Raw genomic sequence first — 15,017 nt, 5'->3', positions numbered from 1 at the left:
TCTCTGGGAGCTGATTCTTAATTAAATCGCCACGCCCCTTCTCTGTGAGCTGATAATTTTATTTAAATTTAAATTATTTAATTATTTACAACAAATTATACAGAATTGAATATTAAATACATTAAAAAATAATAATAAAAATGTAATTTAATTTACATTTAATTTAATTATTTAATATATTTTTCTTATGTGTTTAATATTTAATACTGTATACTTTTTTGTTTTATATATAATTAATAATTTTCCACATGTATATATTTATATTTTACCGTGAATGTAGCCTGGTGTGATTAGTTCCACTTCCTGCTTGTAATATTATGTCATGACCCATTATGTAATAGTTTGTCATGCTACATGCAGCAATACCTCACAATGCATTAGAGATGGATTAAATCACACAATGCATTGGTGGGAAAGGTCTAGATATGATCAGATAAAGACTTTTGAGTTGTGGCTGGAGGAAGCAGACAGTGAATCATCCTCAGGGACGAGGGATGAGATTTATCTCAGAGGTCAGCGGCGGGCGTCCAGATTTATCTCAGAGTTATGATGAGGCCGGATAAACTCTGCATTGGTAATATATACATATAAACATTGACTCCCCTCAGGTGTTCTACAAGCGTGCGGACATGGCCATCGGCTCGCTGACCATCAACGAGGAGCGCTCCGAGATCATCGACTTCTCGGTGCCGTTCGTGGAGACGGGCATCAGCGTGATGGTCGCCAGGAGCAACGGGACCGTCTCGCCATCCGCCTTCTTAGGTGAGAGACGTAACCTGAAGTATGATGTCATGTGGTCATGTGACATACTGGGATTCAAATAGCACCAGTGTCTTCCCCTGATTAGCTGGCCACTCTTTAAAACGGTAATGTTTACTATTTCAAATAGTTAAATAACATTTTGAATACTTTTTTTTATTTGAACACTTTTATTTTACTAATATATTTATTCATCTTTTTTATCTAAAAACTCTAACTCTAACTCTATTTTAACTTCTTTATTTCAGTAATTATTTATTTATAATTTTTGTAATTATATTTTTCTCCAAAACATATATTTTTTTAATGTTTTATTTAAATTGAATTATTTATATTCTTTATGGAGTTTCATATTCCCTTAGATTTACAAGGTTGTGTGGGTTTGTTTCCAGGGGCAATAGATGATAATCTCATTCCCTTCTGGCTGTTTTCATTCATCAATAGATTGTGACCCTGATAAATAACAGCACATTAAAAAAAAACAAGGGACATAAAAAATACATAAATTAATGCGCAACAAACAAATCAGTGACTCAGCCTCCTTTAATGCCGATATGACATAAAGTCATAGTTGTACATAATTTTTTTGGCAATATAATATTATAATAATTGTTTGGTTTTTTTCAACTTTTTGTGCATATTGTATTCAATTTTTTATATTTTATTGCTTACCTAAATCTCCCCTTGCGGGATTAATAAAGAAACCATCTAAGTATCTGTTGATGAAGTTATAACATTAAGCTCCCCCCCCCCCCCCCCCGTAGAGCCCTACAGTCCGGCGGTCTGGGTGATGATGTTCGTCATGTGTCTGACGGTCGTGGCCGTCACCGTCTTCGTGTTCGAGTACTGCAGCCCGGTCGGGTACAACCGCAGCCTGGTCAGCGCCAAAGGTAAGCCCCGCCTCCTCCCTCCTCCATCTGCCAATCGCCCTCTTCCGAGCCACGACAACCCGACGGAGGAGGATTTAAACCCAGTTCAGACCCAGTTCAGACTCTCTTCAAACCCAGTTCAGACCCAGTTTAGGTTTAGACCCAGTTTAGACTCTCTTTAAACCCAGTTTAGACCCGGTTTAGACTCAGATTAGAGGAGAGCTAATTAGCACGTTAGCAGCTGGCGGCTAAAGAACGAAGCTCACGGCTAGTTGAGATGAGTAGCTACACGTGCACGCCGCTGAGTGATTCCCTCACCGTTGTCCCGCCCGCCTCCTCCTCCAGAGCCCGGTGGCCCCACCTTCACCATCGGGAAGTCGGTGTGGCTGCTGTGGGGCATCGTCTTCAACAACTCGGTGCCCATCGAGAACCCCAAGGGGACCACCAGCAAGATCATGGTCCTGGTCTGGGCCTTCTTCGCCGTCATCTTCCTCGCCTCCTACACGGCCAACCTGGCCGCCTTCATGATCCAGGAGCAGTACATCGACACGGTGTCCGGCCTGAGCGACAAGAAGGTGCAGCGCTCCGTCACTGTCACGCCAGTGTGTGTGTGTGTGTGTGTGTGTGTGTGTTGTTGTGTTTGATGAACACAACATGGTCTATTTCTGGGTGTGTAAACAGCGGGAGGCGGAGCTATGAAACACAGACATCCCGAAGTGTCAATGTCACGGCGGTGACTCCCTCCCTTTCTGAAACTAGAATAGGCGAGTGGGAGTGTGAGATTGGATTGCCGCTCCGGGTTCTGTGGAGTCGTCCCTGGAAAGATGAAATGTAAAACATAGAAGTGGATTTTCTGGGGAGACGCAGCTTCTGCATTCTGTGGTTATTATTATGATCTCAGATGCTTCTGCCTCAGGAGGAAACCCGCGTGGACCTGCCAGAAACCAGGAACCAGGAATCAGAGCCGTCTCTGGGTCTCCTGACGGGTCGGAGAGGCGTTTGAGGGAAGAGGAGATCCGCCCGCCGCTCGTTAGGATTCGGGCAAAGTCGTTCACGGTTCTCGTCTCATTACAGGAGAGGAGAGGAGAGGAGCGGCCGACAGCCAGCTCGTAGATTATTGAGCGGCGGGCGGCGTGGAGGACAAGTGTGTGTGTGTGTGTGGGGGGGGACTGCTGTTTGTCCAGCTGTGCAGAACCAGACGTCAGGTTAAGTAAATGTAAATGAGGTACAAGGCGGAGGGTGACCTTGGAGGAGATGATGAGTCACTAAAGAACTCGTCACGTCTTCGTCCTCCTGACGGGTCGAGCACCACGACCTCTCCGTTTGTGTGGTACGACAAGACGGCGACGCGAGGTTTAAAAGGCTTTGAGAGACGTTTCAAGGCTTTGAAAGACTTTGAAATATGTTTAAAGGCGTTGACAGACGTTTATAGACGTTTAAAGGCGTTGACAGACGTTGGTTTGCATCCTGTTTGGTTCCATCAACCCGACATCGGGACGGGGGCTGGCTCCTCTCGGGGCGTGTTGAGGAAGAAGGTCTCTGAGCCTCCGTTGATCCCGAATGAAGACACAGCGTGGCCAACAACCTGTGTTCAATCTGAGGAAGGCGAGCTCGGTACCGTTAGCCGTTAGCATCCCGCGTGGCTTAATAACAGAGATAACGGCTAAAAAAAAGTTAGAAACTTGAGTAAATACGAGTTCTCACGGCATTATAAGACGGATAATAAAGAGGGAATTATGACCCGTTTAACCTACTAACACAAAGTAACGTCTCATGTTCATTTCTTTAGAGGATTAAAAGTTAAAAGTGGTGCTTTTGTGTGATTCTTTGTGGAGAAACGTTTAGCTCTAACTAGCTCAAAGCAGATAATTATACATTAATTAAACTATAATCCCTAGATTATCTTCAATCCAAGTACTTATTTTCTAACTAATACAATCGATGAAGAACATGTGATGCTTACAGTCTGGCGCCCTGCCTGCTTCTCCTCTTTTTCAACCCGGCAACGTCTCAGAAGTCGACGAGGGAATCGATAAATAAAATAAACAAGAGGATGACGGGATCGGAATCGATGAAATCGCATCAATTACCGTCCGTAGGTATCTCACGTGGACGTGACCTCGAGAGATCCCTCGAGGCTCGACACCCGAACGCAGGAGAGCTCTGCTTCATCTTCAAGATGTAGATACGTGATCGTGACCCTTTTCTCATACGGAAAACTCCAAATGTTCCGTCTGCTAAATGTACTGAGGACATATTTGCACAAGGTTAATTAGAAAGATGGGTTCTGTACGATTGCAGCTAATGAAATGCATATGGTGCTCCCCACAGCTAGAGAGGGAGATGCTCATTTCCTCCTGCAGGGTATCTGGATTCCTTTAGACACAGTGTCTCACAGTGTTTGGTCTTTTAATTATAGCGTTAGATGTGTAAATTAATAGAGCAAGAGGCCAGCGGGATAACTAGCGCCAAAGCACTCAGGAGTTGAGGCGGAAATCACCAGAAATAACAAAGTGCCAAAGTATTAATACATTTCAGCTTTTATCTCCCCCAAATCGAGGCCGTTAAAGACGTTTGAAGACTTTTAGAGACGTTGAAAGATGTTTAAAGAAGTTTAAAGACGTTGAAAAGCTTTAAAAGATGTTTAAAGACATCGAAAGATGTTTAAAGACGTTTAAAGATGTTTATAGACGTTAAAAGACGTTCGAAGACTTTTAGAGACGTTGAAAGATGTTTAAAGAAGTTTAAAGATCTTTATAGACGTTGAAAGATGTTTAAAGACGTTTAAAGATGTTTATAGACGTTAAAGACGTTTGAAGACTTTTAGAGACGTTGAAAGACGTTTCAAGAAGTTTAAAGACGTTGAAAGGCTTTAAAAGATGTTTAAAGACATCGAAAGATGTTTAAAGACGTTTAAAGACATCGAAAGATGTTTAAAGACGTTGAAAGAAGTTTAAAGACGTTTAAAAGCCATTTTCCGTGAAGCCAAATCACAAAGCCACGATTCATCCACCTGCCGGACAAACTGCAGTCTGATGACGCATCGCTCAAACATCTCGGATGATCACCGTCTCTCAATCCGCTCTGCTTCCACCTCCTCTCTCAGTTTCAAAAGCCACAGGAGCAGTACCCTCCGTTCCGCTTTGGCACGGTCCCAAACGGCAGCACGGAGCGCAACATACGGAGCAACTACCCCGAGATGCACTCCCACATGGTCAAATACAACCAGAAGGGAGTGGAGGACGCCCTCAACAGCCTCAAAACAGGGTGGGTCCACAGATCTCTGCACATAAACATGTATTCAGTGAGGAATGTGAGCCGCTTTCAGTAAACACTCATTTCTGCTTTGCCAGGAAACTGGACGCCTTCATCTACGACGCCGCCGTGCTGAACTACATGGCTGGCAAAGACGAGGGCTGCAAGCTGGTGACCATCGGCAGCGGGAAGGTGTTCGCCACGACTGGATACGGCATCGCGCTGCAGAAGGACTCGCGGTGGAAGCGCCTCATCGACCTGGCGCTGCTCCAGTTCCTGGCCGACGGTGAATCCTCCTCGTCCATCGGCAGCGATGCGATTACCGATCGTTAACCGTTAAACATCCGGGCCGTGCGGCGGGAGAAGTGCCTAACGAGCCACCCGGCTGCAACGATAACCCATGAGCAACCAGGTCCATCGAAAAACAGGCCACTGCGGCCTCGTGGTTATTAATTATGATGAACTACATCACAGAGTCCTTCAGGTGGACCACTGCAGTTCTTTGTTAAGCATTTAATATTTATTTTAACAGCTAAAAGGTTCATTACCTCCATCTCTCAACGCCGTAATAACTGGATTCACACGTTGTCCAGGACCTTGAATGAAAATGGAACTTTAATGGTACAACGAAGGCTCCCCTACACATTAAAGAGCAAGAAAGCACCAAGCGGGGGGGATGGGAATAATTATAGGGTGTAAAATATTACTATAGTAACGACGCGTCATAAATGCATGTCACTGAGATCCTGTTTCAAGAGATGATGGAAGACGTGACACTTGTTATGCAGGAGATGGTAAGAGGAACAGCGCATTGCGTAATACAGGAAACTGAGAGGTCACAAACAAAATGCTGCAATATTAATACTTCTCAACAGCAAAATCCTGTAATTTAGACTGAAGCACATTTTATTTTCGGCGAAAAAGGACTCAATATTTACTATTCCCAGGTCCGAATATCATCTGTCACACCTCATGATTTAATTACTAAGCACATAATCAGTAGGGAAGCCAAGTGAAGGCAATACAGAAGCTGACCACCAGGGGGCTCCTCTGGTTGTATAGAAGTCTATGCTTCATGTGTTAAAGCTGCATTCTCTCTCCTGACCACCAGGGGGCGACTCCTCTGGTCCAACAATACCATTTTTTGAATACAGCACAGATCAACTTAAAAATAAGAACTGTATTTCATTGTCAAGTACACTCAACCCGTCATAAGTAGTTTCAGCATCCGGGAATCAAATTGGGGTTCCGTGTCTCGCTCAAGGACACGTCGCCGTGTGGACAGGAAGTACCGGGGCTTGAACCGCCACCTCGAAACCCCTCAGAAGCCACTCAGGATCGGTTTTGCATTCACTAAATCACAAACAGAAGAACTGAGCGACCTTGTACCGTCGAGTGCCGGTTATATGAGGAAATGTCATTATCCCAAGCAAATTAATTTCCCGGTGAGGGGGGGGCTGTTTCATTACTCTCTTAAGTCCCCCAAATAATACCAGTGTTATGCAAATAAGTGTTTCTCCTCGCAGGCGACATCCAGAAGCTGCAGACCGTCTGGCTCACGGGGATCTGCCGCAACGAGAAGAAGGAGGTGATGAGCAGCAAGCTGGACATCGACAACATGGCGGGCGTCTTCTACATGCTGCTCGTGGCCATGGGCCTGAGCCTGCTGGTGTTCGCCTGGGAACACATGCTCTACTGGAAGCTACGCCACTCGGTCCGCAAAGCACAGCGCCTGAACTTCCTCCTCGCCATCAGCAGAGTGAGTCACGAGATTGGCAAGGATTGTGTCTCGTTTGATGGCATCCGCCGACATGTTTGAGGAAACAGACTGTGCAGAAGATTTAGATTTAGATTCAGATTACATTTTATTGTCATTGCAAAGTACAAGTACTGAGGCAAAGCTGCATTCTCTCTCCCTACCACCAGGGGCGACTCCTCTGGTCGTATAGAAGTCTCTATGTCGTGTGTTAAAGCTGCATTCTCTCTCCCTACCACCAGGGGGCGACTCCTCTGGTCGTATAGAAGTCTATATGTCATGTGTTAAAGCTGCATTCTCTCTCCTGACCACCAGGGGGCGACTCCTCTGGTCGTATAGAAGTCTATGCTTCATGTGTTAAAGCTGCATTCTCTCTCCTGACCACCAGGGGGCGACTCCTCTGGTTGTATAGAAGTCTATGCTTAATGTGTTAAAGCTGCATTATCTCTACTGGCCACCAGGGGGTGACTCCTCTGGTTGTATAGAAGTCTTACGTATGTGCGGTCTCCTTTGATAGACTCAAGTCAAATGAAGACATGGCCAGCAATAATAGATCAAGGGCAGCGACATTATAGCAAATTAAAAAACTGACGATAAAATCCAAATGAGTTGAACGCACCGAAGGACTCCGGGTATCACTCTGCTGTAATATCATGATGGCCGTGATCCCGGAGAAATTGAATTTAAATTGCCCCATTAAAAGAAAAACCTTCATCTGCGTGTCGACAGCAGTCAGTCGGCGAGATTAGGTTTTCCAAACAGATGCATTGAAAGTTAAATAAAACTGGTGGGATTAAAAGATGGAGAGAGTTAATACGTGGCGACAAGAGCACGATCACAGAGACTCCCTCGGGGGCTGGAAGTCGTCTCGAAGAAACCGATTACTCGAACCACGTCCCGTGAAAAGCACGTCAGACGATGGTTTACTCATCGGTGAACCCGAGAGAGACCAACAGTCACGTGACAGGAGAGGAGAGGCCGTCAGTAGAGGTTGTCAAATGTAAATAGTAAATGACATAAAGCTCATCTAGAGTCTCTGTTCCATTGGTAGAACTTCTGGGCCAATTGACAACCATTCGGATACATAGATCCCGATGTTTAAAAAAGGTTTGTACTCATGGTGGTTATGGTGTTATATCTGTGGTAGTGAGTTCTCTCTGCCTCTTGCCAATTGCTCTGTTTCCATTGAGGTGCAGAACCTTTTCTGTATCTCCAAGGTCTCATAGAGTAAACGGTGCAATCACCCCTGAATCCCTTCGGGGTTGAGAGCCTGACGCCCCCTACGTGTCTCTCTGCAGGGCATCTACAGCTGCTTCAACGGCGTGGAGCAGAGCGACCGCAACGGCAGCATGCCGAGTCCGGACGTCACCGCCAACTACACGCAGGCCAACATGCTCAAGATGCTGAAGACGGCTAAGGACATGGTGTCCTCCGCCCGGGTGGAGAACTCCCTGGACAACGCCACCAAGACGATAGAGAACTGGAGCCGGCGGGGCGTCGACAACGGGCGCGTCGGCCCGCCCCCGCCCCGACTGACGGCCGCGGACGTGACCCACGGCCGCCTGCCCTACATCTCCAGCATCACGGACAACCACTCGCCCTACTCTCAGCGGGCCTCACCCCCACCTTCTCCATCCACTACGGGGACTGCACCGCCCAGCCCCTCCTGGAGAAGCCCCGCTCGGCGGCGGCCCCGCTGCGCTACACGCTGCCCGCCCGCAGCAGCCAGCACGTCCTGGAGAGGACTCTGCCCATCTCCAGCCTCAGCAGCCCTCACATCGCCATGCGGGACCCCCTTCCCTCCGCCGCCTCCAACCCCCACCACGGCAGCAGGCTGTATGTGGAGAACCCGGCCGGGCACCCGGCGTCCCCGTTTGTTTCCTACAGGGAGTTCCAGGTGCCCGACATGTACATGGAGCACAGAGGGCCGCTGAGGAGGAAGTTCAGCTACCCGCCCGACTGCGTGAGCCGCAGGAGGCGGTCCCACAGCTACGCCTTTGACACCGCGGACCCCAGAGTGAGGGGCGACTACGAGGAGCCTCGATCCTGCCTCGCCGAGCTGAGGGCCAACCACCTCCTGAACAACCACGCCCCGGTGGCCGCCCCGAGACGCTACCCGGGCAGCGGCGCCGGCTGCAACTCCTGCATGAAGTCCTACCTGGAGCCCGAGATGGACGACGTGCCGCTCCTGGGGAAGGACAAGCTCAACCGCCGCGCCTCCTTCCTCAAAGCCACGTGGGGCAACGACCGGATCCACAACGTGGACGAAACAAAGGCCTCCACGTCCGCGTCCTGCGGCCGCGTAGACATGCCCGACCTGTTCCCCCGGGGGGTCGTGGCCAACCCGAAGCCCCACAAGCTGTACGGCAGTCTGGGGCACAACCTGTCCTGCTACCCGTTGTCTGCAGAGCCCGCCTACCTGGACCCGGCCCACATGGGCTCCTACCCCTACAAGCAGAAGCTCAAGTACTCCCAGTCCACCCAGCTACCCTCTTACAGAGAAGCCATCCTGCAGAACTCCGCCGCCCTGAGCCGCTCCTCCTCCTCCACGGTGGTGCACAGACACTACTCCACCTACCTGAACCCGTACACGGACTTGCCGGTGTACGTGACCCAGAGACCCTCCTCCCAGTTCTACGACGCGGCCAAGGACCAGTGCCACTTGTTCCCCTGCGCGAGCCACTGCCCGGACAACGCGGCCATGCTGCCTCGCGCGGGGGACCGGCAGGTGGTCTACCACGACCACATGTTCGGGGCCTACGACGGCACCGGGAGGCGGGACGACCCGGGCTCCGGGAGCAGGGAGCGGCGGCAGGTGTTGGTGGCCCGCAGAGTCAACAGTGCCTATGTGCCAAAGCCCTGGGGCAGGGTGTCGAGCCTGGAGTCTGAGGTCTGAGCCCAGATCCTTACTGGACCTCCACTCGGCTCATAGAACTAAGGGTACGCCTGTGGGAGGTGGAGGCAACAATCCAGCTCTACACCAAGAGTGAATTTGAGAGTCGGCTCTCAATCATCGGTGCAATAATATCTTGGGAACATGCGGCGGAGAAGAGACTCTGAGTGGGACTCAAAGAAAAAGGCAAACGTTGAAAAAGTATTTAAGATGTAAGAATTTAACCTGTTGATTGTTTATATAAAGGATTTTTAAATGCCGTGTTGCTACGTGAAAGATGTACGGGAGACAATATACCGGAGCCTCTCCATCCGACCACCACCAGAGACATTTATTCTTCATTTATTCTTCTTTTTTTCCATTTCGGTTCTCACCATTCTAATTGAGAAGATAGATTATTGAGATAATTATGTGATGAAAACCGGCGGACGTGTCGTTCAACACGTTTTCTAAAACCACCACCGAGGCGTTCGGCTCCTCCGGTCGCTCGTGTGATTTTTTTTAAGAAAAAAGGAGGGAATCCATACAAAAGCATTGTGTGTGTGTTTCCATTGTTCCCCTTTAATAAAGAGCGAGGTCAGCTCAAGGGCCTTCTGGAATCATCCGTCATCTATATGTTAAACATGCGGTGACGTAACGACGCCACATACACAATCTATTAGTTCAATCTGCCGACTCTCGCAGATGAAGCCGTGACCTTTGACCCCCGTGAGCGGTGACAAAGTGCTTCTCTCCAGCGGGAGGAGGACTCTATGGGACTGAGATGGATTCTCTCCATGTGCCGCGATACAACGATTACCTTATGGCGATTGAAATCACACAAACACACATTGTTTGAATCAGATAAGATGTTTTTTATGAAATATAATTCGCTGCTGGTTATTATCAATACATGCAATGACCAATTAATAATCAATTAACTTAAAATCTTTAGGAAGAACGGCACAAAGCTTTAGCTAAGCATTATTATTAGTAACTGTAAAGTATTGTCCCCAAAGTAGTAGAAGAAGAACTAGAGGCGACACTAATGTTGCTTCCCTGGAGAGGACACGGATTATTACCTCTGGTCTCGGGAATGGTGGCAAAACAACAACAACAACCTTAATCATAATTGATCACAGCTGAAATAAACCTAATAAGCATCATAACACACGTGCTGAACCCGCCAGAGGAAACATGGCCCCTCTCACACGGGGTGAACATGGGAGCCGGCAGCCGTTGACCACGAGCACAGAAACAAACAGTCTCACTGAGCTGTGTACAGTCTGCACTATATATATATATATACTCATATATACAGAGTACTGTTTTGAAGTAAGTGTATAAGAAATAAACATCCTTCAACCTTTTTAACAAGAAATCATACAACGTCTCTGCCGTTTACTTTGAAATCCAAAGATTTTATATGTATATCTTTTTGTTTTTAAAGGTCTTCCAGGAGCTGAACTACTACTGCAATGTTGTTATATATTTAAAGATATATATATATATAAATATATATACGCAAATATATATATTGAAATATATATGTATAAATATATATAAAAATATGTATATTTAGATATATATACAAATATATATATACACATATATATACATGTATATATATATATACATATACATACAAATATCTATATACATATATATATATACATATATACATGTATGTATGTGTGTATATATATATACATACATGTATATACATACATGTATATATATATGTATATATACATGTATGTGTGTATATACATATATATACATATTTACATATATATATATACATACATATATATATATGCGTATATAAATATATGAATATAAATATATATTTGAAGAATATATATATGTATATTTATATATCTTTGTTTTTAAAGGTCTTCTAGGAGCTGTCTAACTACGACTGCAATATTGTATTATATATACACATATACAGGACTGTCTCAGAAAATTAGAATATTGTGATAAAGTTCTTTATTTTCTGTAATGCAATTAAAAAAACAAAAAATTCATGCATTCTGGATTCATTACAAATCAACTGAAATATTGCAAGCCTTTTATTCTTTTAATATTGCTGATTATGGCTTACAGCTTAAGAAAACTCTAAAATCCTATCTCATAAAATTTTAATATTTCCTCAGACCAAGTAAAAAAAAAGATTTATAACAGCTGAGTGTTTGTCAAGGCTCAGGAAACCCTTGTAGGTGTTTCGAGTTAATTAGACAATTCAAGTGATTTGTTTAATACCCTACTAGTATACTTTTTCATGATATTCTAATATTTAGAGATAGGATATTTGAGTTTTCTTAAGCTGTAAACCATAATCAGCAATGAATCAGAATAAAAGGCTTGCAATATTTCAGTTGATTTGTAATGAATCCAGAATGCATGACATTTTTGTTTTTTTAATTGCATTACAGAAAATAAAGAACTTCATCACAATATTCTAATTTTCTGAGACAGTCCTGTATATACACACATATATAAATATATATATATATAAAAGATATAAATACATATGAAAAATATATATTGATATAAACATATATATACAGGACTGTCTCAGAAAATTAGAATATTGTGATGAAGTTCTTTATTTTCTGTAATGCAATTTAAAAAACAAAAATGTCATGCATTCTGGATTCATTACAAATCAACTGCAATATTGCAAGCCTTTTATTCTGATTTATTGCTGATTATGGCTTACAGTTTAAGAAAACTCAAATATCCTATCTCTAAATATTAGAATATCATGAAAAAGTATACTAGTAGGGTATTAAACAAATCACTTGAATTGTCTAATTAACTCGAAACACCTGCAAGGGTTTCCTGAGCCTTGACAAACACTCAGCTGTTATAAATCTTTTTTTTTACTTGGTCTGAGGAAATATTAAAATTTTATGAGATAGGATTTTAGAGTTTTCTTAAGCTGTAAGCCATAATCAGCAATATTAAAAGAATAAAAGGCTTGCAACATTTCAGTTGATTTGTAATGAATCCAGAATGCATGACATTTTTGTTTTTTTAATTGCATTACAGAAAATAAAGAACTTTATCACAATATTCTAATTTTCTGAGACAGTCCTGTATATCTACATATGAAAAAATATATATATATACATGTATATATATACACATGTATATACATATATATACATATATATATATATATATTTACATCTATAGCTCCTCTGTTTCCTCTGTGCTCATTGATTGTGGGACATTGGTCTGTTTTAAATAAACTTAATTTCACCGCTCTTCCTCCTCTTCCTCCTCTTCCTCCTCTTCCTCCTCCGATGAGCGCCGTGGAGCCTCGATGTAGTCCGACCTCGACTGGAGGGGCCGGAGATCCTCCAGCCGCCCGCGGGGAAACACGTCAGCAACGAACTGCAGACAGAAAATAATAAAGACGGTTAAATATCAAAGAAAAAGATTATTTAGCACTCACCTGACTGTGTGACGTTGTTAAAGCCAGTAAACAACAACAAGTCTTCACTCAAGCAGCATCTATTTATACCTGGACGTCTGGAACAACTCAAGTTATTTAAATGATATTTATATTTCTCACAAATGAAGAGGATTCTCACCGTCTATTCATATGAAAAGTCCCCAAAGTGAAGTTAATGAGGGGGAAGTGAATAGAGACCCCTCCTCCTCCACGCTGTGGACAGAGACGTCATTACAGAGGCAACACGTGTGTAATTATTGTGTCACGATAATTAAAATAACCAAAAATGTGAAAATTACATCATCATATATAAAATAACCAAAGTGCTATCCATCCTCCAGCTCCATGTTTCCATCATCCAGCTCCCAATAAACATGTTCTACGTCTCCACTGGAGCTCGGACCGAGGCTTTATTGCACATTTTTAAAAAATCCAGATGATTTATAGACAGACGTGGACGTGCCGGAGCAGCGGTGAAGCTTTTATGTATTCTGCTCTCCTCTCTGAGACCTGCGGACATGATGGGGAGGAGGAGGAGGAGGAGGAGGAGGAGGAGGAGGAGGAGGAGCTGATTGCAGTGCAAATGATAAATGATTCTGCACAACGCCGGATGAAATATATCACCGGCTATTTGCGATGCCCCAAATCTCCTCCTCCTCCTGCGCGGCGGTGAAACGAGCCGGGGGAGTCGGCGTTCTCGGGGACTCGCTAATCCTTAAACGCTCGTTTTTCATCAGCAGGCGCGAGTTGGAAGAGTCTCACGGCGCCTGGGTCCATGAAACCGGCCCGCGGGAAGCTGCTGCTGCTCCACCTGTGTTCATGAGCAGAGGTGACCTTTCCTCAGAGGGGTCAAAGGGCATCAGCTTAAATATTCCACTTAAAAAAGAGACAACGCGTGAGGGTCCAGAGAGACCAGAGACCTGAGAGACCTCAGAGACCTGAGAGACCTGAGAGACCAGAGACCTCAGAGACCTGAGAGACCTGAGAGACCTCAGAGACCTGAGAGACCAGAGACCAGAGAGACCTGAGAGACCAGAGACCTGAGAGACCTGAGAGACCTCAGAGACCTGAGAGACCAGAGACCTGAGAGACCTGAGACCTGAGACACCTCAGAGACCTGAGAGACCAGAGACCTCAGAGACCTGAGAGACCTCAGAGACCAGAGACCTGAGAACTGAGAGACCTGAGACCTGAGACCTGAGAGACCTGAGCGATCTGAGACCTGAGAGACCAGAGAGATCTGAGACCTGAGAGACCTCAGAGACCTGAGAGACCTGAGAGACCTGAGAGACCAGAGACCTGAGAGACCTGAGAGACCTCAGAGACCTGAGAGATCTGAGACCTGAGAGACCTGAGAGACCTGAGAGACCTGAGAGACCTCAGAGACCTGAGAGACCAGAGACCTGAGAGACCAGAGACCTGAGAGACCAGAGACCTGAGAGACCAGAGACCTGAGAGACCTCAGAGACCTGAGAGACCTGAGAGACCTGAGAGACCAGAGACCTGAGAGACCTGAGAGACCTGAGAGACCAGAGACCTGAGAGACCTGAGAGACCTGAGACCTCAGAGACCTGAGAGACCTCAGAGACCAGAGACCTGAGACCTGAGAGACCTGAGCGATCTGAGACCTGAGAGACCAGAGAGATCTGAGACCTGAGACACCTGATACCTGAGAGACCTGAGAGACCTGAGAGACCTGAGAGACCAGAGAGACCAGAGAGACCTGAGAGACGAGAGACCAGAGACCTGAGAGACCAGAGACCTGAGAGACCTGAGAGACCAGAGACCTGAGAGACCTGAGAGACCAGAGACCTGAGAGACCAGAGACCTGAGAGACCTGAGACAGAGACCTGAGATACCTGAGACCTGAGAGACCTGAGACCTGAGACCTGAGAGACCTGAGACCTGAGACCTGAGAGACCTGAGACCTGAGAGACCTGAGACCTGAGAGACCTGAGAGACCTGAGACAGAGACCTGAGAGACCTGAGACCTGAGAGACCTGAGAGACCTGAGACCTGAGAGACCTGAGACCTGAGAGA

The 15,017-nt window shown here is 45.6% G+C and overlaps 1 protein-coding gene across 1 annotated transcript in view; it reads left to right on the top strand.

The window, feature by feature from the left end:
• Positions 1 to 9,791, top strand: part of grin2ca (glutamate receptor, ionotropic, N-methyl D-aspartate 2Ca) — a 59,643-nt gene extending 49,852 nt beyond the window's left edge. The window contains 8 exon segments of the mRNA XM_056406707.1: positions 609 to 762; positions 1,524 to 1,649; positions 1,974 to 2,203; positions 4,735 to 4,895; positions 4,982 to 5,169; positions 6,410 to 6,642; positions 7,938 to 8,250; positions 8,253 to 9,791. Of these exon segments, the coding sequence (XP_056262682.1) occupies positions 609 to 762; positions 1,524 to 1,649; positions 1,974 to 2,203; positions 4,735 to 4,895; positions 4,982 to 5,169; positions 6,410 to 6,642; positions 7,938 to 8,250; positions 8,253 to 9,535 (2,688 nt within the window). The 3' untranslated portion in view covers positions 9,536 to 9,791.
• Positions 9,792 to 15,017: the final 5,226 nt, after the last annotated feature.

Source organism: Pseudoliparis swirei, chromosome 23, assembly GCF_029220125.1.
Source record: "Pseudoliparis swirei isolate HS2019 ecotype Mariana Trench chromosome 23, NWPU_hadal_v1, whole genome shotgun sequence".
Lineage (NCBI taxonomy): Eukaryota > Metazoa > Chordata > Actinopteri > Perciformes > Liparidae > Pseudoliparis > Pseudoliparis swirei.
This window is presented reverse-complemented; position numbering and strand designations above follow the sequence as displayed.